Here is a 24,461-nt window from a genome sequence, read left to right on the forward strand (position 1 = left end):
TTATAGTAAGTGTTGAAGTTGGATAGTGTCAGTTTTCCAACTTTGTTCTCCTTCAATATTGAGTTGGCTATTCTGGGTCCTTTGCCTCTCCATATAAACTTTAGAATCAGTTTGCCCATATCTATAAAATAACTTGCTGAGATTCTGATTGGGATGGCATTGAATCTATAGGTTAATTTGGGAAAAACTGACATCTTAACAATATTGAGTCTTCCTATCCATGAACATAGACTATCCATTTTTTTTTTAGTTCTTATTAGATTTTGTTCATCAGAGTTTTATAATTTTCATCATATAGCTCTTGTACATATTTTGTTAAATTTATACCTAAGTATTTCACTTTTGGGGGTGCTAATGTAAATGGTATTGAATTTTTTTCAAATTTTTTTGAATTTGTTAGTGTATAGAAAAACAATTACTTTTTTGGCATATGACCCATGTATCTTGCAACCTTGTATAGTTGCTTATTAGTTCCAGGAATTTGTCAGTGCTTTTGGACTTACAACATAGACAATCATATTTCTCCCAGCAAAGAAAGTTTTATGTCTTCCTTCTTAATCTCTGTTTTGTTTCCTTTTCTTGCCTTAGTTGTATTAGCAAGAACTTCCAGTAGAATGATGAAAAGGAATAGTGGAAGGGGACATTTTTGTCTTCTACATAATCTTAGTGGAAAAGCTTTGAGCTTCGCACATTGAGAATGATGTTAGCTGTAGGTTTTTTGCAGATGATTCGTATCAAGTTTGGGAAGTTTCCCTCTATTCCTAGTTTACTAAGAGTTTTTATTATGACTTGGTATTGGATTTTGTCAAGTGCTTTTTTGCATCTATTGATATGCTCATGTGATTTTTTTTATTTTTTAGTCTATTGATGTGATGTATTATGCTAATTGATTTTTGAATGTTTAACAAACTTGCAAAATTGGAATAAATCCCACTTGGTCATGGTGTATAATTCTTTTCATTCTTCTTTGCTTTCAATTTGCTAATATTTTGTTGATGGTGTTTGCATCCATGTTCATGAAAGATTTGTCTATGGATTTTTTTTCTTGTAATGTCTTTTTATATATCTTCTAATATTCCTTCTTTCTTGTAACTTTTCGGTATTAGGGTAGACCTGGCCTCATAGGATGAGTTAGGACATATTACCTTTGCTTTTATCCTCTGAAAGCAATTGTAAAGAATTGGTATAATTTTTTTTCCTTTATTATTTGGTAGAATTCACCAGCGAACCTATCTGGGCCTAGTGCTTTCTGTTTTGGAAAGTTATTAATTATTGATTTAATTTCTTTAATAGAAATTGGCTGAAGACCTATTCAGATTGTCTATTTCTTTTTGTGTGAGTTTAGGGAGATTATGTCTTTCCAGAAATTGGTCCATTTCGTCTAGGTTGCCAAATTTGTCGACATAGAGTTGTTTATAGTATTATTTTATTATCCTTAAAGTGTCCATGGGATCTACAGTGCTGTCCCCTCCCCCCTTTTATTTCTCATGTTAGTAATTTGTGTCTTCTCTCTCTCTCTCTCTCTCGCCTCTGTCACTCTTTAGTAAGCTTGGCTAAAGGCTTATCAATTTGGCTGATTTTTGCAAAGAACCAACTTTCGGTTTCTTAGTTTTTTTCTATTGATTTCCTGTTTTCAATTTCATTGATTTCTACTCTAATTCTGCTCTAATTTTCTCTTTTCTTCTGCTTGTATTTAATTTAATCTTCACTTTTTAGTTTCAAAAGACAGAAACTTGGATTTGATTTTAGATCTTTCTTCTCTTCTAATATATGCACTCAAGACTAAATTTTCATTCTGATTAATAATATCCTCGTAGTTTCTTTTGAGATTTATTCTTTGACCCATGTGTTATTTAGAAGAGTGTTTAACCTCCACATATTTTGGGACTTTCCAGTTATCTTTCTGTTATTATTTCTAATTTAATCCATTGTGGTCTGAGAGCAGACACTGTATGCTTTATTTCTTTTAAGTTTGTCAAAATGTGTTTTATGGCCCAGAATGTGGTCTACCTTGGTGAATGTTCCATGTAAGCCTGAGAAAAATATGTATTCTGCTGTTTTGGATGAATTAGTCTATAGATGTTAGTTATATGCAGTTTATTGGTGGTGCTATTGAGTTCAGTTATATCCTTACTGATTTTCTGCCTGCTGGGTCTATTTCTGAGACAGAAGTATTGAATTCTCTAACCATGATAGTGGATTCAACTGTTTCTACTTGCAGTTCTGTCAGTTTTTGCCTCACACCGTTTGATGCTCTGTTGTTAGGCCCATGCACATTAAGAATTGTTAAGTATTCTTGGAGAATTGACTCCTTTATCATTATATAATGTCCTTTTTAATCCCTGATAACTTTCTTTACTCTGAAGTCTGCTCAGTCTGAAATTAATATAGCTGTTCCTCCTTCCTTTGATTAGTATTAATATTGTATATTTTTCCCTATCCATATACTTTTAATCATTATATATCTTTATATTTAAAGTATGTTTCTTGTATACAACATATAGTTGGGTCTCATTTTCTGATCTACTTTGACAACATCTGTCTTTTTATTGGTGCATTTAGATCATTGACCTTCAAAGTGATTACTGATATAGTTGGATTGATACCTACCATATTCATTACTGGTATTTTTTTTCCCTTGTTCTTTGCCTTTGTTCATATTTTGTCTTCCACTCTTTATCTGTCTTTTGTGATTTTAATTGAGTGAGCATTTTATATGATTCCATTTCCTCTCCTTTCTTAGTATATCAGTTATCCTTTTTCCCCAATTTTTTAGTGGTTTTCCTAGTTTGCTATATACATTTATAACTAGTTCAAGTCCACTTTCAAAAAACACTATACCATTTCACGGATAGTATTATTACCTTACAATAGCAAAATAATCCTAATTCTTCCCTTCCATCCTTTGTATCATTGCTGTCATTCATTTTTATATATACATATATATATCATATATACATAAATATACATACTCAAATACACTGTTGCTATTATTATTTTGGGCAAACTATAATCTGTTAGATCAATTACCAATAAGAAAAATAAATGTTTTCATTTTACCTTCAGTTATTTCTTCTTTGATGCTCTTCTTTTCTTTATACAGATCAGATTCTGACCTATATTATTTCCTTCTTTCTAAAACACTTCTTTTAACTTTTCTTGCAGGCAGGTCTATTAACAACAAATTATCACAATATTTGATTTTCAAAGAAAGTCTTTATTTCTCTTTCACTTTTGAAGGATAGTTTCATAGTGTCCAGAATTTTGTGTTTGTGGGTTTTTATTTTTTGTTTTTTTGTACATTTTAAAGATTTCACTCTACTTTCTTCTTGCACATGGTTTCTAAGGAGAAGTCAAATATCATTCTTGTTTTTGTTTTTCTATAAGCAAGTTTGTTTTCTTTCTCTATGTCCCTTTAGGGTTTTTTTTTTTTTTTTTTTTTTTTATTTTCTGCAGTTTAAAGATGATATCCTTTTTTGGAACTTTTCTAGCTGGTGTTCTCTGAGCTGCTTAGATCTATGATTTGGTATCTGACATTAAAGTGGAGAAATTCTCAGTCATTATTCTTTAAGATAATTCTTCTGTTCCTTTTCTTCTTCTACTTCTGGTATTACCATTACATATATGTCACACATTTGTAGTTTCCCACAGTCCTTGGATATTCTGTTCTATTTTTTGTTTTTGTTTTTGTTTTTGTTTTTGTTTATTTTTTTCCTATTTGCTTTTCAGTTTTCAAGGATTTTATTGATGTTTTCTCTAGCTCAGAGATTCTTTCCTGTCATGTCCCGTCTACTAATAAACCCATCAAAGGCATTCTTCATATCTGTAACAGTGTTTTTAATCTCTAGCATTTCTTTTTGGTTCTTTTGTAGGCGCTCCATTACTCTGCTCATATTGCCCATCTGTCTTGCATGGTGTCTACTTTATATATTAGAGCCCTTAGCATATTAATCAGAGTTGTTTTAAATTCCCAGTCTGCTGATTCCAACATCCTTGCCATATCTGGTTCTGATGCTTACTCTGCCTTGTCAAATTTTGTTTTTCTGCTTTTTGATATGCCTTTCAATTTTTCTCAATAAACTTGATGGACTAGGTAAAAGGAACTGTGATAAATAGGCCTTTAGTAATATAGTAGTGAGGTATGGGGGTAGGGGAAGCTTTCTAGAGTCCTATGATTATGTCTCAGTCATTTAGTGAACCTATACCTCTAGACTATGAACTCTAGACCATGAACACGAGTTTCTTAGTTTTTTTCTCCCCCCTTATGTGTGACAAGATGGCTGCAGTGGGCTATTCGGTATTTCTCTTCCCCAGGACATTTAGACTCTGATAATATCCCAGTAGTTTAGGCTGTCATTAACCAGTCTGCCCTGAGGACAAACGTTTCTTAGAAAAACAGTGCTCTGGAGTATTTTGAAATGGTTTCTCCTTCCCACTGCCAGAAGCAGGGGGTAATTTTCCCTAGTATTTTCTGTGGGAATCTAGTCATGCTCCTGGAGGTAAATCTCAAAATAATGCGGAGCCCCTCCTTTATTTGCCTGCAGTTCTTAACTCTCAGATACATCCACACTGAGCATCCAACAATTCATCCATTACAATTGAGCCTTCCCTACCCTGGCACTGGTTCCTGGGGTGGCTTTCACTCCTGACTCTTTACTCTGTAACTTAAGACTCCCTGTATTTGCCTGACTGTCTCTCCAATTTGGGGACAGCAGTTTGTCACCCCTTTCTTAAGAATCAAAGAAGAGTTGTTGATTTTTCAGTCTGTTCAGCTTTTTGTTAGGAGTAGTGATTTCCAAAGCTCCTTACATGCGGAAACTGAAACCAGAAGTCCTATACTTTTTATTTTACTAAATTGGGAAACTACTAAATTGATAATTTTGTAACTGGAATTTTTTCAGTTATATTGTAAACTTGTTCCTTATTGGTAAATACTCTTTGATGGAATTTTTATTGGCGACAGTATCTTTTTCATAGTGCATATTTTAATCTAGTCCTTTATTGGTTAGACTACTTCCAATTTTCTGCATTATAAACAGTACTTGTGTGAACGTTCATGGAAATAAATCTTTTTGTATGGTCATGATTATGTCCTCAGCATAAATAAAATAGCTCTTCCTAACCTAATGCCACAGAAGAATTTAGCAGATGCCGTGGTAGAGTAACTTCCACCTCCTTCTAAGGTGATTATATAAAATCAATTTCCTTGTTCTTTCATCAATTCACAAAATGATTGAGCCAGTTCTACACAATCTTCCTTCTACTGTTTTGGTGTGTGTATGTGCGCACCTGCCTGCAGGCACGCGCGTGTGTGTGTGTATGTGAAGGGGAGAGAGAGAGAGAGAGAGAAAATGAAACTGCTAATGAAAGTATTTTAAATTGTTAGAGAAATAGGTCTATTTTTTCTTTTTTTAATTTAAATTCAATTAGCCAACACATACTACATCATTAGTTTCAGATGTAGTGTTTGCATATAACACCCAGTACTCATCACATCACATGCCCTCCTTAATGCCCATCACCCAGTTACTCCATCCCCCCAACCCCGTCCCTTCTGTAACCCTCAGTTTGTTTCCCAGAGTTAAGAATCTCTCATGGTTTGTCAATAAAGGCTATTTTTCATTTCAAGGAAGACTAGTACTTGGAAGAACCAGGAAATCCCAGGTATTTTTTTTTTTTTTTGCTTTTATTCTGCAACTTTCATAGGACAGGAAAAAAAAAAAGGCACTGTCCTTAGATGTGGCATGGGGATAGCTCCTCTATAGAGGGCATCGTTTTTGTTATTCTGCTTTACTGAAAGAATTACCACCATGAAGCTGATGACTTCACTTTTTTTTTTTTTTTGGATGAAATACACAGCTGTTTCCATCTATATTGCCTTTGACCTTTTTTATCTGTCAGTGTCCTTTGACCACACACCACTAGGAACACACTTATACTTGAACTACTTGGATTTTTTGCTAGCTGCAGTGAAGGGAAGGCACACCAAAAAAAACCATGGGCCATCTCAGTGAAAGAGTATTAGAAAAGACTTACTATAGGATTTAGGCTTGTTGTTAAGTGATTTGAGGGAGGTTTCAAGAAAGCCATTTGCAATGACAGGGATGGAACTGGAGAGTGTTATGCTGAGCAAAATAAGTCAATCAGAGAAAGACATGTATCATATGACCTCACTGATATGAGGAATTCTTAATCTCAGGAAACAAACTGAGGGTTGCTGGAGTGGTGGGGGGTGGGAGGGATGGGGTGACTGGATGATAGACATTGGGGAGAGTATGTGCTATGGTGAGCGCTGTGAATTGTGTAAGACTGTTGAATCACAGATCTGTACCTCTGAAACAAATAATACATTATATGTTAAAAAAAAAAGAAGAAGAGGAAGAAGAAGAAGATAGCAGGAGGGGAAGAATGAAGGGGAGTAAGTTGGAGGGGGAGATGAACCATGAGAGACAATGGACTCTGAAAAACAAACTAAGGGTTCTAAAGGGGAGAGGGGTGGGAGGATGGGTTAGCCTGGTGACGGGTATTAAAGAGGGCATGTTCTGCATGGAGCACTGGGTGTTATACGCAAACAATGAATCATGGAACACTACATCAAAAACTAATGATGTAATGTATGGTGATTAACATAACATAATAATAAAAATAAATAAAGATGAATCTGAAAAAAAAAGAAAGCAGGGCTTTGCAATAGTTTGCTTGCTGTCAAAAAGCAGTTGTAATTTTCTGATTTGATATATTAATGACTTTTATCCAAAATTAGGTGACCAACTATCCCAGTATGCCTGAGATTGAGGGGCTTCTTGGGACACAATGTGTTCAGTGGCCAAACCAGGAAAATCCAAGGCAAACTGGGAGGAATAGGTTACCCTATCTAGAAGGCAAGCAAAATGAAAAGAGGATAAGGCTGAAATTGGTAAAGAAGTAATAGCTACTGACAGGAGCTAGGATTGGGGATGTTTGGTCATTTTTGTGATTTTGGCAATGTTCATGTTTTTGCTTGGATTCAGACATGACTATGAAGTGATCTCTTATCTCTGACTTGATCCATCATGGTGACAGGGTGGCCATGTCTGATGTTGCTTTCACTAGGAGAACATCGGGCCAGCTCCCAGCAACACCAAGGTTTTTACACAGGGTCAGGGCAGTTTCTAGCTGTCAGGGGCTGTTTTCCTTTTTTCCAGTTCTCTTCTTTATGGATTTGAGGGATACTTTTGGAATTGACCTAAGAGTTTACACATGTGATCTAGTTTGTAGAGATTTGGTTTTAGCCACACTGGTCTGTACCCTAATGAGATGCTTTAAGCTTTGAAACATTGAATAATAAAAGTTATCCTTCACCCTTAACACAACTTTTTTTTTCTTCAATAGAGAAAAATGTTTTAACGATTGAGACCAAATGCTAAATTATTAAATGTTAAAACAAGAAGAAATCAAATATTCTTTCCCCTTGAGATTCAAAACTCATATTAGCATATTTCACCGTTCTTCGTAGCACTGCTGTAAAGAAACCTAGCTTATTTGATATAGAACAAACGTACTTTTCACAGAAGATATAAACATTTGCATGAACATTAATATTTCACTATTAAACCAATGTTGTATGGAAATACTAGTTTATTTAGTGATGTTTCCCAGTTGTGTTTTTTGTTTTTAAAAATTAGAAATATATTTAAGGAGTAAACAATTATTCTGATTTAAAATAAAATAAATTTTCCATGGGGCACCTGGGTGGCTCAGTCAGTTGAGTGTCTGCCTTCGGCTCAGGTCATGATCCCAGGGTCCTGGGATCAAGCCCTGCATCAGGCTCCCTGCTCCGCGGGAAGCCTGCTTCTCCCTCTCCCACTCCTCCTGCTTGTGTTCCCTCTCTTACACTCTCTCTCTCTCTCTGTCAAATAATAAATAAATACAAATCTTAAAAATAAATAAATAAAATAAATTTTTTTATTTACAGTAATTGAAAAGATAGTTTCATTTTTTCAGGTTTGCTAATTTAATATTAAGAAAAAGTATTAAATGGTGGTTAGATTTTTTGGGGGGAGAAAACCTTAAACTAATAAATGAACATATATAGTTGATGTAGTTTAGTCACTAAGGTTATAATACTAGTTAAATTGTGAAACATTATTTTAATTATTAACATTCAGCTATCTTAAGCTATTCTATTCTCCTGTATATTAATTAAATTAATTATTTAGCAATTAATCTTTATAACAATGGTGGAAATAATATAACCTTAGCTATGTTATAATCATGATATAGTTCACATTCATGAACTTGTCTCTAGATTCTGAAGACTACCTTGAGGTCAATATTCCAACAGACCTAGGAGTGGAACATTCTGGGGAAACAAGTAAGAGAAAAGAAATTGAAGAATTATCAAAAGCTTCAAGAGACACCATACCCCTGGCAATGGTGCTTCCTACTGAAATTCCATGTGAGGTGAGTAAGATACCTTGTTATTTAAGTGGCTGGCTCTATTGTTTTCATAAATATTGCATTTCACTAGAATGTAAGCTCTAACATAGCTGGGCACTTCTGTTTACTTTGTTCTTGGCTGTGTCCTCAGAATCCAGAACAATATCTGGCAATTAGTAGACATTTGATAAATGTTTGTTGAATAATTTAATATTGGAGAATATATGAAAGCCTAATTTTATCAAGTGGTATTTGACATGTTGCCAAAAGATATATAATTGCTATATATACCAAGCCACTTAAAATAAAAGTTGGATTCATATTAACCAGATCAAGGATTTTATTTTTATAAGTGGAAATACATTCTTGAATAGGATTTGAGAATACTTATATTCTAGGATCACCGGTTTTTCAATTCTGAATCATGTATTAAAGGCCTCCATTATTAAGTGGAAATATAAGAGCTAGACAAGGTGGTCCTTTCCAGAATAAAAGGATAATGTAGCAGGGGATGGAGTGTGGATTTCTGAGAAGGTGACTATATGAGTACATGTCTTCATTGGAATGAACTACTGAAATAAACATACTGGTAGAGCTTGACCCGAAACTGGGTCTACATAATCTCCAGACAATAGAAAGATGCTGGTCCTCAGTGTCCATGGTGTCCTTCAGTGGAACAAGCCAAAGATACAGGAGAACAGGAGAGCCTTGGAAGTTGCATGGAAGGGTCCTCTGGGAGAAGCCAGTGGATTTGTGCCACTGGGTGACAGGGGCTGCATTTGTCTATTCGCTAGTAGCTGTCTTTGGGAAGAGAATCTCCTGTTCTTGCTGGTACTAGCAGTCCTGTGCAGTTGGGCAAAATGTAATTCCTTCATCCCCAGACCCCATCCCTAAGCAGAAGACTCACTGTTTTAAGCTATTATGCTGTCAATTCCAGAGAGACAAGAACTTCTTTGACACTGCCTTAGAGACTCCCAGAAACTGAACTATTCCGGATTCAGAGAACCGACACAGGTGACCAGGAAGAGAAAAATTACAACTCACTTAAAGGCCTCGGGAGCGTGAGGGAGGGCAGGCTGAACAATCAGAACTGGTAGCTCCTATTGAGTCAGAAACAATGGAAGAGACAGAAATAAATAGAAAAAAACTGTAATCAACAGGAAATGAGAATTATTCTCAAGTAGGTAAAATCAACACAAAAAAGAAAAAAAAAACCCTCTGGAACTAAACATTACTCACCAAGAACTCTGCAATGAGTCTAAATAGCTGCTCTGAACAAAACCTACAACAGTAAATTTTGAAGAATATAAAACCTTCCCCCACTATTAAATTTGCAGAGAAATTGAAATGTAAAAATTAAACCCCACTACCCTCCAAGCTGACTCAGATGGTTGGGTAGGATCAGGATTCTTTTAATAGCAGAATCATGGGCTATCTTTTACTGACATGAATACAATTCTTTCAGACCCTTGGAAGTGAAATTATTTCAATTTCACGTCTCTCTTTGGTATCCCACTTTTTAAGGAATCCTAAGAGTTGGAAGGTCATACGAGATTATTTTAGTGCCAGCCACATGCACTAAAAAATTAAAAATAAACCGATCCCCGGACGAAAGATAGTTATCCCAGCCAAAATCTTGTGTTCTCAGAACCTAGATCTTAGTGCAATCTGAGTCCATGTAACAATGGCCAAGTACCAAAGGAAAGATCATTTGTATCCAAATGAGTGAAAATCGTGTTTCAGATTTGCCAGGATAACTTTCAGTCTACGCCAGTTGTCCGAAAGCACAACCTCAAGCTTACTCATTCCTGAGACATCTTCCAATTAGTGGGTAAGTAGAGACCGCTGAAGAACAGGACCTCCCCTCCCACTAAGTGAGACTTGAGACTTCACCACCATCTTACAAAATCTAGACATTTAGCATACTAACATTGCTAGTCACCAGGTCTTAGTTGACACATGCCTCTTTCACACCCAGGACTTTCAAAATCTAGTGAGTTCCCTTACAGTTTTGTGTTTCCAGCATGCCAGCGCTGAGCTGGGTAGGAGTTTTGTATAGTGGCATGACCTTCATTCTCTCTGATTAAGGGGGAGTTAGGGTCTCTCCTGCTGCAGCTTCTTGCTGTGAAATTGCTTGGGTCTGGACCTGCTTCTTAGAGAAGTTCCCTCCCTGTTCCTTTATCTGTTCTGGAGAATCAACATTACTTGGGGCAGCAGGTGATGTTGCTACTGCTTTTGACCCAGGAGCATGGAAGTATTGATCCTTCTGCCTATTCATCTTTCCCAGCATTGTTCCTTCCCTTGGATTTTGGATTTCATAGGCCTTGAAAATCTTGTGCCACTTTAAAAACAGCAGGATATATATTTTCTTCAACATTGTTTCTCATGTGCTAGTGAAGACATTCCTCCAATGTTCTTTTTATGTAGGTTATTCCCTGTCTTTTTGAAAAACACCTGGATAAGTCTTAACAGCTTAAATCTGCTACTCAATTTGGCCTCTTCTTTTACCTTTTCTAGGATTAGCATTCTTTGCTATATTTTAAAAGTGTTTTTAATTTTTTTTATTATGAGCCAACACATTTGTTTTTCTAGCATATTCCTCTTGATTTTTTCTTGCATGGTAATTGATCGTGAGAGGTAGGAAGTCAATAAGTTCTAGGTCTGCCAAACATATTCATTGTATGAGTCTTATCCAACTTTATGTCCCTAATGAGAAATCCACCTTGGAGGTATTCTTCCACTGGAAGACATCTAAACCAGAACTGGTCCTGCTCTATTTACCAGCTTTTCTTTCCTGTGCTGTGTATTACTACAAAGTCCTAACTTCATTAATTCCTCAGGCAAATTCCCTCAGAGCGGTAGTTCTCATCTGGGAGTGATTTTGCCCCCCTTCCCCCAGAAGGTTTTTGGCAAAGCCTCCAGACAGTTTTGGTTGTCATAACTGGGGGATTGCTACTGGCATCTAGTGGGTAGAAGTTACAGTTACCATTAAACGTCCTGTAATACTAGAGTAGTCCCCACAACTATGACTTCTTCCAAAAAATGTCAGTAGTACCAAGGTTAAATCGTGTCTCCGAGGATAGGAGATATATTTATGGCCCTCACAGTAATAAGTTACCTTCAACTCACCTAATAATGGCATCAAGAATTCAGCACCCCCCTTCAGAGGCTTCTCTGCAATCCTCCCGGTTGTTCTAGAATCACTTGTTAGGACTGCACAATCTGTAAGCAGTGAATCTAGTCGCTCCTTTTTATGGATTTTACCTGGAGCTTTAAGAGGGAACCTCTAAATGTTTTCCTCAGTGGGCCCTGTTGGAAGTATTGTAGGTTGCTCTCTGATGCCTCGTGCCTTGTATGTTTTTTCTGCAACCCTGGTCACAGGCGCAGGAATGGCTTCACTATTTCCTCTTCAAGAGCACCATCTTAAGAAGCAGTAGGAATGAGCTTCTTTTCTTTATCTTGTTTTTTTTTTATTATGTTATGTTAATCACCATACATTACATCATTAGTTTTTGATGTAGTGTATACCTTGTTTTATCTGTATAGGCAGGCCTGCAATCTATCATTTTCCCTTCCTTTTGATAGAAATCTGTCTATTGCAATCTGTTTTTCCCTCCCCCCCAGAATCTCTTACTTCCTTGAGTATGATTAACTGATATTTCTTTATTTTTGTTAATTGTCCCACTGCTGCTTTTCTGATAAGACTGAAACGGTTTTAAACCAGCCCAGTCACTCGTTGACTCCTTGAGCAAATTTAATTCTTAAAGTTATAGTATAATTTGCAAAGCCTTTTAAGGGGCTCTATCAACATTTGGATCTATATTAATTATATATTAATTATATTAAATTATTATATTATTTTATATTAATTTCATTGAATTGTCTTTGTATCTAAATCCTAGGACATGGCATATTCCCTACAAAAGATCTTTGTTTTATTTGACCTGTTCCTTGACATACTCTGTAGCTACAACTGTAATGTGAGTCTCCAAATCCATAGTGCAGACCTGATTATGTAGTCAACAAATCTAGAAGAAACCCTTAGACTGTATGCAGCAGTATGATTCTGAAGGACCCATGGGAAAGCCACAAGAATCTCAGAGATTACCTCCGACCCATTCATTCCTTGGCCCCAGATACAGTTTAATATAATATACGGACGCTAACAACACTGACCACTTATTTCTCATACCAACATCACACACTGGTTCTTGGTAACCAACCTTAATTTAAAATCTGATCCTGTGCCTTCATTGAAAGATACGGGAAAAGCTACAAAAGATTATTGTGTGTATCAGTGCCTAAAATGTTTATGTTGTGAGTGTTACCCTGTTCGTTGGAAGGTTTTACAGTGACCGAAAGATGTCTTTTCTCTTTAACCAAGTGGCTATCAAACTAAGCTGCACATAGGGACTATTAGGTGAGGTTTAAGAAAGATAATGCCTGAATCCTATCCCCAAAGATTCAGATATAAACAGTCTGGGTGATGGCCTGGACATTGGCAGTTTTGAAAGCTTTTCAGGTAATCCTGAAGGTGAGAATTAACAGCCAAATTTAGAACTATTGCATAACCTAATCCTCGCTGTGCTGTCATGGGTCAGATAGAGGTCAGCTGTAGGAACCTGTACAATCCTGGCTTAATAAAGCCCATGCAACTATGCTTGTTAACTAGTGCCTATTAAAGTAGTCATGAATACATGAAAAGAGCCCTTGGTCTGTGTACAAAAGTCATAATGATCCACTGGGATAAAAATCCTTTGTTGCCTGTGTGTAATGCATCCTTAAAATCTAAAGAACCAGAAACTTCATCATCTATATATTATATTATAGACCAAGTTCTAGTCCTTTTGTTTAGGACTTAAGAATTGTGACCAATGCCACAAAACTGTAGACTTTGGAAGTGATGATTATCAGAATTCTTTCTGGCTCTGAATGCTCAGAACCAAATAAGGGATAAACAGATGAGTCAGAAAGAATGAGAGCAAAATAGTTTCATAACTGATAAAACCAAATTTACGATCATTTGAGTGTCATAGTACTTTCTCTATTGAATTAAATGTACCCATATAATTATATTTTTAATTAAGATGTGCATAATAGTTAAGGACAAGGCTGGACAGTGCAGGCCTTCCCTCCTAGAGCAGGCCACTTCCTCCTTGGAGATGCAGGAAACAGATGAAGTGGTGAGTCCTGAGGGGTGTAAGAAGTAGAGTTGGGCATGTTCAATTTCAAAATCCCATATTCTAACAGACTTATTCCATCTTAATTTTAAAAATATGTACAGATTGTCTCCTATGTACATAATTCTTACAAGATGCCACAATGATATGAAAATATAAAAAATACTTCAGGATGTTGAAAATCTAGCTGGGAAGCCAAGACATAGACACGAAAAACTAATTAAGAGCAGAGGGCATGACTTAGAAAAGGTCAAATGAGGAGTATGGGCATGAAATGCTCCATGATTCCTTTGGAAGTTATTGTAGGCTAAACTTGTAGGGAGGATTTATGGAGCTTGTGAAACCTGAGTCAGACCTTGATGGTGAGGATAAGTGTGAGGAAATGGAGGGAGAGTAGGAACTAAATGGTACACCAACATTATGTACAAACAGGCCTGGTGCAAAATGAAAATGTAGGGACCCTTGTTCAAATTAGTAAGCACTTTAAGGTAGTGACAGCAGAACGTTAAACCAAGTGCAGGGCCTTCTAAGTGCAGGGCCTGTGCAACTGCACAAGTTGTATGCCCACGAAGCTGGCCCTGGGTACAAATGAAGATGTCAGTGCTTCATTTAGGGTGGTCAGTATGATCGTCTTTTGTTTAAAACTGTTCTTTGGAAATGGTTGAAAGGTAGAGTCCTGCCCTCTATTAAGGAGAGAATCTGATGTCTAATAGTCTGTGTGAGCACTCATGAATGAGAATGGGTTAGCTGGGTGAATAAAACATTATGAGAGGTTTCTTAAGCTTACTAACTTTGGGAGAGGAGAGGTCAAAGTTAGACAAGACACAGTGTACCTATGAAAGAGAGCTCTGAAGAACTTTGAAGCAGAGGATCTTGGGGGTCTGGGCAAAAGTCAATGGGAAGTCATTGAAGATTTGGAGTAAAGTGACAGATGTGAGCAACAAAGGAACTAAGGAAACTGAGCTAGACATGAGGTCCTGTGAAGAGGAAGTGACAGATGTGAGAAACGGGAGGGGCTCACATTCCTGACCTCAGGGGTCACATGAAGCAATGCCTTGGTGAGACATGGGGAAGGAAACAGCGAGGCATTCTTGACATGTGGGAATATGTGTTAACTGGAATAGTGGCATCTTTTCTCCATTTGCAGTGTAATTGATGAGGAGAAATTTAGTTTAAAATATCCTTCAGAAAAATATTTGGGAGTACTAGACTCTGGTGGAAAAATTCCTGAGGTGTGTCAGCTGAATCCATTCTGTGACATCAACATATTCATAGAAACTCTTCGGTACGGAGCATTAAAAATACAAGTTTTATCTGTAGGTGGTTTATGCTTAAGGAGATAACTTCTAAATAAGAAAACTTTGAAGTTAATGACTTTTGGGTAAACCCAGTTTTATAAGAGTGTGTAAATGAGGTTTCTATTTATTTTGTGAGGGACTGAAATTAGTTTGCTTTTGAAGAAAGCATTTGGAAGGTGATATCTCAGATAAACATAAAAATGGTATTTCATTTTGGTCACGTTGAAGGGTTAAACAGCACAATGTAGAGTACAGATTTTGATTTAGATAGCTCTGATTAATCTTCAGAATGTAATTCTCTGTATTAGCTACCCTGTTCTTAAAAGAGAGAACTAATTGTCTTGCATTTTGGTTTCAGTGTATGTATGTTTTGGTTAGGATTAAAGGAAATATCTGTATATTAAAAGTGCTTCACGTAATTCCTAGTATAAAATAGATGCTCAACAAATATTTATTTCTTCTTTTTCTCTGTATTAATGTCAATCTTTTTTATTATTATTATGTTATGTTAATCACAACATTACAAAATTAGTTTTTGATGCAGTGTTCCATGACTCATTGTTTGTGTGTAACACACAGTGCTCCATGCAGAACGTGCCCTCTTTAATACCCATCACCAGGCTAACCCATCCCCCTACCCCCTCCGCTCTAGAACCCTCAGTTTGTTTTTCAGAGTCCATCGTCTCTCATGGTTCATCTCCCCCTCCAATCCCCCCCTTCATTCTTCCCCTCCTGCTATCTTCTTCTTCTTTTTTTTTTGTAACATATAATGTATTATTTGTTTCAGAGGTACAGGTCTCTGATTCAACAATCTCGCACAATTCACAGCGCTCACCATAACACATACCCTCCCCAATGCCTATCACCCAGCCACCCCATTCCTCCCACCCCCACCACTCCAGCAACTCTCAGTTTGTTTCCTGAGATTAAGAATTCATCATATCAGTGAGGTCATATGATACATGTCTTTCTCTGATGGACTTATTTCACTCAGCATAACACCCTGCAGTTGGCAATGGCAATGGCAAGATTTCATTTCTTTTGATGTCGGCATAATATTCCATTGTATATATGTACACCACTTATTCTTTATCCATTCATCTGTCGATGGACATCTTGGCTCTTTCCACAGTTTGGCTATTGTGGACATTGCTGCTATAAACATCGGGGTGCACATACACCTTCGGATCCCTACATTTGTATCTTTGGGGTAAATACCCAGTGCTGCAATTGCTGGATCATGTGGTAACTGTATTATCAACTTTTTGAGGAACCTCCATACTGTTTTCCAGAGTGGCTGCACCAGCTTGCATTCCCACCAACAGTGTGGGAGGGTTCCCCTTTCTCTACATCCCCACCAACATCTGTCGTTTCCTGACTTGTTAATTTTAACCATTCTGACTGGTGTGAGGTGATATCTCATTAAGGTTTTGATTTGGATTTCCCTGACGCCGAGCAATGTTGAGCACTTTTTCATGTGTCTGTTGGCCATTTGGATGTCTTCCTTGGAAAAATGTCTGTTCACGTCTTCTGCCCATTTCTTGATTGGATCATTTGTTCTTTGGGTGTTGAGTTTAAGAAGTTCTTTATAGATTTTGGATACTAGCCCTTTATCTGATATGTCATTTGAAAATATCTTCTCCCATTCTGTCTGTTGTCTTTTGGTTTTGTTGACTGTTTCTTTTCCTGTGCAAAAGCTTTCTACCTTGATGAAGTCCCAATAGTTCATTTTTGCCCTTGCTTCCCTTGCCTTTGGCGATGTTTCTAGGAAGAAGTTGCTGCAACTGAGGTCGAAGTGGTTGCTGCCTGTGATCTCCTTTAGGATTTAGATGGACTCCTGTCTCACATTTAGGTCTTTCAACTATTTTGAGTCTATTTTTGTGTATGGTATAAGGAAATGGTCCAGTTTCATTCTTCTGCATGTGGCTGTCCAATTTTCCCAACACCATTGGTTGAAGAGACTGTCTTTTTTCCATTGTACATTCTGTCCTGCTTTGTCAAAGATGAGTTGACCATAGAGTTGAGGGTCCATTTCTGGGCTCTCTATTCCGTTCCAATGATCTATGTGTCTGTTTTGGTGCCAGTACCATACTGTCTTAATGATGACAGCTTTGTAATAGAGCTGGAAGTCCGGAATTGTGATGCCGCCAGCTTTGCTTTTCTTTTTCGACATTCCTCTGGCTCTTGGGGGTCTTTTCTGGTTGCATACAAATTTTAGGATGATTTGTTCCATTTCTTTGAAAAAACTTGATGGTATTTTGATAGGGTTTGCATTGAATGTGTAGATTGCTCTAGGTAGCATTGACATCTTCACAATATTTGTTCTTCCAATCCATGAGCATGGAACGTTTTTCCATTTCTTTGTGTCTTCCTCAATTTTTTTCATGAGTATTTTATAGTTTTCTGAGGACAGATTCTTTGCCTCTTTGGTTAGATTTATTCCTAGGTATCTTATGGTTTTGGGTGCAATTGTAAATGGGATCAACTCCTTAATTTCTCTTTCTTCTGTCTTGTTGGTGTATAAGAATGCCACTGATTTCGTGCATTGATTTTATATCCTGCCACTTTACTGAATTCCTGTATGAGTTCTAGGAGTTTTGGGGTGGAGTCTTTTGGGTTTTCCACGTAAAGTATCATATCATCTGCAAAGAGTAAGAGTTTGAGTTCTTTGCCAATCTGGATGCCTTTGATTTCTTTTTGTTGTCTGATTGCTGTGGCTAGGACTTCTAGAACTATATTGAATAGCAGTGGTGATAGTGGACATCCCTGCCGTGTTCCTGACCTTAGAGGGAAAGCGCTCAGTTTTCCCCATTGAGAATGATATTTGCTGTGGGTTTTCATAGATGGCTTTTATGATATTGAGGTATGTACCCTCTATCCCTATACTCTGAAGAGTTTTGATCAAGAAAGGATGCTGTACTTTGTCAAATGCTTTTTCTGCACCTACTGAGAGGATCATATGATTATTGTTCTTTCTTTTATTAATGTATTGTATCACATTGATTGATTAGCAGATGTTGAACCAACCTTGCAGCCCAAGGATAAATTCCACTTGGTCATGGTGAATAATCCTTTTAATGTACTGTTGGATCCTATTGGCTAGTATTTGATGAGAATTTTTGCATCCATGTTCATCAAGGATATTGGCCTGTAATTCTCCTTTCTGATGGGGTCTTTGTCTGATTTTGGGATCAAGGTAATGCTGGCCTCATAAAACAGGTTTGGAAGTTTTCCTTCCATTTCTAATTTTTGGAACAGTTTCAGAAGAATAGGTATTAATTCTTCTTTAAATGTTTGGTAGAATTCCCTTGGGAAGCCATCTGGCCCTGGGCTTTTGTTTGTTGGGAGATTTTTGACGACTGCTTCAATTTCCTTAGTAGTTATAGGTCTGTTCAGGTTTTCTGTTTCTTCCTGGTTCAGTTTTGGTAGTTGATACATCTCTAGGAATGCATTCATTTCTTCCAGGTTATCTAATGTGCTGACATATAATTGCTTATAATGCTGCCTGTGATCTCCTTTAGGATTTTGATGGACTCCTGTCTCACATTTAGGTCTTTCAACTATTTTGTTCCATTGTATTTGTGTGTTCTTATAATTGTTTGTATTTCTTTGGTGTTGGTTGTGATCTCTCCTCTTTCATTCATGATTTTGTTGATTTGGGTCCTTTCTCTTTTCTTTAGATAAGTCTGGCCAGGGGTTTATCGCTCTTGTTAATTATTTCAAAGAACCAGCTCCTAGTTTTGTTGATCTGTTCTACTTTTCTTTTGGTTTCTATTTCATTGATTTCTGCTCTGATCTTTATTATTTCTCTTATCCTACTGGGTTTAGGCTTTATTTGCTGTTCTTTCTCCAGCTCCTAATCCAGGTGTAGGGTTAGGTTTTGTATTTGAGATCTTTCTTATTTCTTGAGAAAGGCTTGTATTGCTATATACTTTCCTCTTAGGACTACCTTTACTGTATCCCAAAGATTTTCAACAGTTGTGTTTTCATTTTCATTTCTTTCCATGAATTTTTAAAATTCTTCTTTAATTACCTGGTCAACCCATTCACTCTTTAATAGGATGCTCTTTAGCCTCCATGTCTTTGAGTTCTTTCCGACTTTCCTCTTGTGATTGAGTTCTAGTTTCAAAGCATTGTGGTCTGAAAATATGCAGGGAATAATCCCAATCTTTTGGTACCAGTTGAGACCTGATTTGTGACCTAGGATGTGATCTATTCTGGAGAATGTTCCATGGGCACTAGAGAAGAATGTGTATTCTGTTGCTTTGGGATGGAATGTTCTGAATATATCTGTGAAGTCCATTTGGTCCAGTGTGTCATTTAAAGTCTTTATTTCCTTGTTGATCTTTTGCTTAGATGATCTGTCCATTTCAGTGAGGGGGATGTTAAAGTCCCCCACTATTTTTGTATTGTATCGATGTGTTTCTTTGCTTTTGTTATTAATTGGCTTATATAATTGGCTGCTCCCATGTTAGGGGCATAGATATTTACAATTGTTAGATCTTCTTGTTGGATAGACCCTTTAAGTAGGATATAGTGTCCTTCCTCATCTCTTATTAAAGTCTTTGGTTTAAAATCTAATTTGTCTGATGTAAGGATTGCCACCTCAGCATTCTTTTGATGTCCATTAGCATGGTAAATGGTTTTCCACCCCCTCACTTTCAATCTGGGGTGTCTTTGGGTCTAAAATTGGTTTCTTACAGACAGCATATCAATGGGTCTTGTTTTTTTATTCAATCTGATACCCCGTGTCTTTTGATTGGGGCATTTAGCCCATTTACATTCAAGGTAACTATTGAAAGATATGAATTTAGTGCCATTGTATTGTCTATAAGGTGACTGTTACTGTATGTTGTCTGTTTTCCTTTCTGGTCTATGTTGCTTTTAGGCTCTATCTTTGCTTAGAGGACCCCTTTCAATATTTCTTGTAGGGCTGGTTTCGTGTTTGCAAATTCCTTTAGTTTTTGTTTGTCCTGGAAGCTTTTTATCTCTCCTTCTATTTTCATGATAGCCTAGCTGGATATAGTATTCTTTGTTGCATATTTTTCTCATTTAGTGCTCTGAATATATCATGCCAGTCCTTTCTGGCCTGCCAGGTCTCTGTGGATAGGTCTGTTGCCAATCTAATGTTTCTACCATTATAGGTTACATATCTCTTTTCCTTAGCTGCTTTCAGGATTTTTTCTTTGTCTCTGAGACTCCTAAGTTTTACTGTTAGAGGTCGGATGTTGGCCTAATTTTATTGATTTTGAGAGGGGTTCTCTGTGCCTCCTGGATTTTGATGTCTGTTTCCTTCCCCAAATTAGGGAAGTTTTCTGCTATAATTTTTTCCAGGATACCTTCTGCCCCCTCTCTCTTTCTTCTTCTTCTGGGATCTCAATTATTCTAATGTTGTTTCGTCTTATGGTATCAGTTATCTCTCAATTCTGCCCTCATGATCCAGTAGTTGTTTATCTCTCTTTTTCTCAGCCTCTTTATTTTCCATCATTTGGTCTTCTATATCACTAATTCTCTCTTCTGCCTCATTTATCCTAGCAGTTAGAGTCTCCTTTTTTTATTGCACCTCATTAATAGCCTTTTTGATTTTGACTTGTTTAGATTTTAGTTCTTTTATTTCTCCAGAAAGGTTTCTCTAATAACTTCCATGCTTTTTTCAAGTCCAGCTAGTATCTTTAAAATCATCATTCTGAACTCTAGTTCTGACATTGTGTTATTGTCCATATTGATTAGGTCCCTCGCAGTCGGTACTGCCTCTTGTTCTTTTTGTTGAGGTGTTTTTTTTCCATCTTGTCATTTTGTCCAGAGGAGAAAAGATGAATAAGAGAACAAAATGCTAACAGGTTAACAACGTCCCCAGAAAATATACACTAAACAATTCAGAAAAGACCTGAAACCAGTGGAAAAGAAAAGGAAAGAAAGAAAAAAGAACAAAAAAAAAGAAAAAGAAAAAGATAAAAACAAACAAAAACAGAATATGATCAAATATGATCAGGCTGGTGCATAGATCAGTGCCACACACTAGATTTGGGGCATATTTTGGTCTGTTAAAAAAAAGTGCCTCTCAAAATTTTAAAGAAAGGAAAACTTATATACGTACAAAAATAAGGGTTAATATGATGAAGGGTTGGAATACGACTGTAAAGATGAAAATTATAAAAGATTTTATAAAAGGAATCGATAAGATAAGAAGTTGGTTGAAAAAAGAAAGAAGAGGTTTTAAAAAAAAAGTGGGGGGGAGAGAATGTGATTAGGCAGGAGACTAGAATAAAGCCATACACTAGAGATTTAGGGTATATTTTGATCTGTTAGAAGAAACTGTATCTCAAAATTTTACAGAGAGAACAACATATATATATATATATATATATATATATATATATATACACACACACCAAAAATAAGGGTAACTACTATGAGGGGATAGAATATGACTCTAAAAATAAAAAATAAAAGAGTTTTTTTTAAAGGGATTGATTGAGATGTTGGTTGAAAAAGGGAAAAAGAAAAAATTTTAAAAATTAAAAAAAAAGACAGTTAAAAAAATTAACTTTGAAAGACTAAAGAATCGTGGGAAAAAAGCCATGAATTCTATGTGCAGTATTCCTCTAGCGCTGGAGTCTTCCATTCTCATTGATCGGTAAACTTGGTTCTGGCTGGCTGTTCTTGCTGATCTTCTGGGGAAAGGGCCTGTTGCCGTGGTTCCCAAATGTCTTTGCCAGAGGCAGAATTGCCCTGTCCTTGCCGAAGGGTTGGGCTAAGTAATCTGCTCGGGTTTGCTCTTGGGAGCTTTTGTTCCCTGCAAACTTTCCATACAGCGTTGGAGGTCGAGAGTGAAAATGGCAGCCTCCCAGTCTCTGCCCTGGAAGAGCCAAGAACTCAGGGGCCCCACTCCTTAGTGCACCCCCAGGGAAAAGCAGTCAATCACTCCCATCTCCCTGGTCTCCGGCTGCACTCCCGTGCTCACCCAGCCTGTGACCGAGCATTTCTATCTCTGGCTCATGACCCCGTCTGTAGTCTCCAAACCCAGCAGATCCGTGTGGTGCACTCCCGCACCACTCCTCCTGGGTGAGGAAGGGGAGTCTCCCCGGATCTGCCGCTTGTTGGGTCCCTGCTAGAGGAGCAGTGGCCCGACTGTGCCGCGGATCACCGTTTATGGCAACCCAGAGCTGCAAGCCCACTCCTCAGCAATGTCTCTGTAGCCGGCTTCCCCGCTCCGATACCTGGGAGCTCTGCCGCACTCGGGCACCCCCAGTCTTTCTGTGACCCCGAGGGTCCTGAGACCACACTGTCCCGCGAGGGTTCCACCCCCCACTTAGCCACTGGAGTGCCGTCCCTCAGCTGAGCCAACTTCTAAAAGTTCCGATTTTGTGCTCTGCTGCTCTATCACTTGGCAGAAGCAACGGATGGAGGCCCCCTCCCCGGCCATCTATCCTCCCAAAAATGCCTCAGATTCACTTCTCCGCACGTCCTACCTTCCAAAAAGTGGTCGCTTTTCTGTTCAGAGAGTTGTTGCTATTCTTTTCTTTGCTCTCCTTTTGAGTTCATAGGTGTTCTGAATAGTTTGATCCCTATCCAGCTGAATTCCTGAGACCAGACGAAATCCACATCTCCTACTCCTCCACCATCTTGCTCCTCCCCCCAATGTCAATCTTTTTATGCCTAATTATTTTTTCTGGATTTTTTTTTTCCAAAAGTGTTTTCAATAACCCTTTTTTGCGGGCGCCTGGGTGGCTCAGATGGTTAAGCGTCTGCCTTCGGCTCAGGTCATGGTCCCAGGGTCCTGGGTTTGAGTCCCTCATTGCGCTCCTTGCTCAGCAGGGAGTCTGCTTCTCCCTCTGCCTCTGCTTCTCCCCCCTGCTTCTTCTCTTTCTGTCTCTCTCACAAATGAATAAATAAAATCTTTAAAAAAAAAAACACCCTTTTTTGCCTTATGTACATAGATTTAGCTTTTTGACCTCAATAAAATCTTAAAACGTTTAGATTTATAACCTTTAGTCAACTCAGTAACCTTCACAGATACTCATCACAAATAGAGAATCTCTATTAGGTAAGATTTAAAACTATTGGACATTTAAAACATTGGACATTAAAGCTCATATTTAAAATATTAAGAGATCTTAGAACTAAACTTATTCAACCCTCTCATGTACCAAGTTCTAGGTGAAGGAAAAGGATTTGGGGAAAAAAGGATTTGGTTGCAAATTATAGCTCCCTGGAGGTCTGTGAAGTGATGCTCATTACCTTGAGATAGGAAGCCTCACAAACAGGGACGAATCGAGGAAAAGGGAGCAACTGTGTCCTCACTGTTTTTTCAGTTGCCAAAGATGGGGTTGGAGGAAAAAAAGACACAAAGTTGATAAAGTTGAAATGTAGTGAGAATCACATGTATGTATTTTATTTCTGAACATAGTTGAAAATATGGACATGGTGGAAGACATAATTATCATGTGCAAACCTTGTCATTAATAAATATAATGTGTATTTTGGTTAATGTATACTTTTTCAAGGCCCTAATTGGGTAATATTTTTTATCTTATAGAATCCTGGTGAAATATTTATTATTTTGAGAGATGAAGTCATTGGTGATACTGTGGAGGTTGAATTTACATCAAATAGTAAATGTGTTAGGACACAGCCAACCTGTTGGAATAAGACAGTCTGGCGGATGAAAGCTTTAGGTAAGAAACTTTTTTATGCATTAATAAATATAAAACATCATCCTGAGTTTCTTTCAATAAATTTATGATAAATGGTTTCACTTCCTTTCGGAAACTAATATTGTTCTGCAGGTGCTTCCTGTGTGTAGCTTTCACATACCCAAGGTGGTTGTTAGTAATCTGGATTCCCAAAAGTATGAAAGTGTAAATTATGAGAAATTAGCTTGTGCACCATGTGGTGAAATTACCATCCACAATATCACATCGTTTTAAGTACCTCAGCAGAGAGCATTTTAATATATGTCAGTGATTCAGTGTGGAACTAAAACTATTTGTTTTATTGTAATAGGATTAATGAACATTTGGACTTTCATTCATGACCTTTTTCCTTTCCTTTTTTTTTTTTTTTTTGCCATGCCCGTGAATATATTTTTGGATTCTTTGGAAAGCATGATTCTTTTTCACTATTTATCATCATGGTACCATTTCTCTACACAATCTTCCCTCTTTTCCTTATTTAATTTATGAGGTTAACCATTTTATTATCCACCTTTGCTTGCAGCATTATAAATTGTATCAGGTTTAAAATTCTAGATGGAATAGCCACACCTGACACAAGAATTTTATTTAAAATCAAATCTACTATGTTAATTTCTGATGTTTTGATATAAATGTAGGACTACTGGGTTTTTGAATTTATGATATCATTTTACAATCAAAGAATAAAATTACCTTATAAAACTTGACAAATGTGAAATTTATAAAATATTTTGCAATAAAAAGTACACAATCTTATTATGAATCTAGAAATGTAGTAAAAACATTTAAAATTAAATACTATGTCAAATGCATCCTGAACTTTTTTTTTTCCTCTTGGAATGTAGCTATTATGAAGCCCTTTTATAGAA

General features: G+C 37.1%; 1 protein-coding gene across 4 annotated transcripts in view; it reads left to right on the top strand.

Annotated features, from left to right (window-relative positions):
* BANK1 (B cell scaffold protein with ankyrin repeats 1) overlaps positions 1-24,461 on the top strand; it is a 307,909-nt gene that overhangs the window by 83,027 nt on the left and 200,421 nt on the right. For all 4 annotated transcript variants that reach the window (XM_073892030.1, XM_073892028.1, XM_073892027.1 and 1 more), the window contains exons 3-4: positions 8,288-8,442; positions 23,436-23,574. In XM_073892030.1, coding sequence (XP_073748131.1) covers positions 8,288-8,442; positions 23,436-23,574 — 294 coding nt within the window. The remainder of the gene's footprint in view (positions 1-8,287; positions 8,443-23,435; positions 23,575-24,461) is intronic.

Source organism: Callorhinus ursinus, unplaced genomic scaffold (assembly GCF_003265705.2).
Source record: "Callorhinus ursinus isolate GAN/ISIS: 27379988/994484 unplaced genomic scaffold, GSC_fseal_2.0 scaffold4, whole genome shotgun sequence".
Classification (NCBI taxonomy): Eukaryota; Metazoa; Chordata; class Mammalia; order Carnivora; family Otariidae; genus Callorhinus; species Callorhinus ursinus.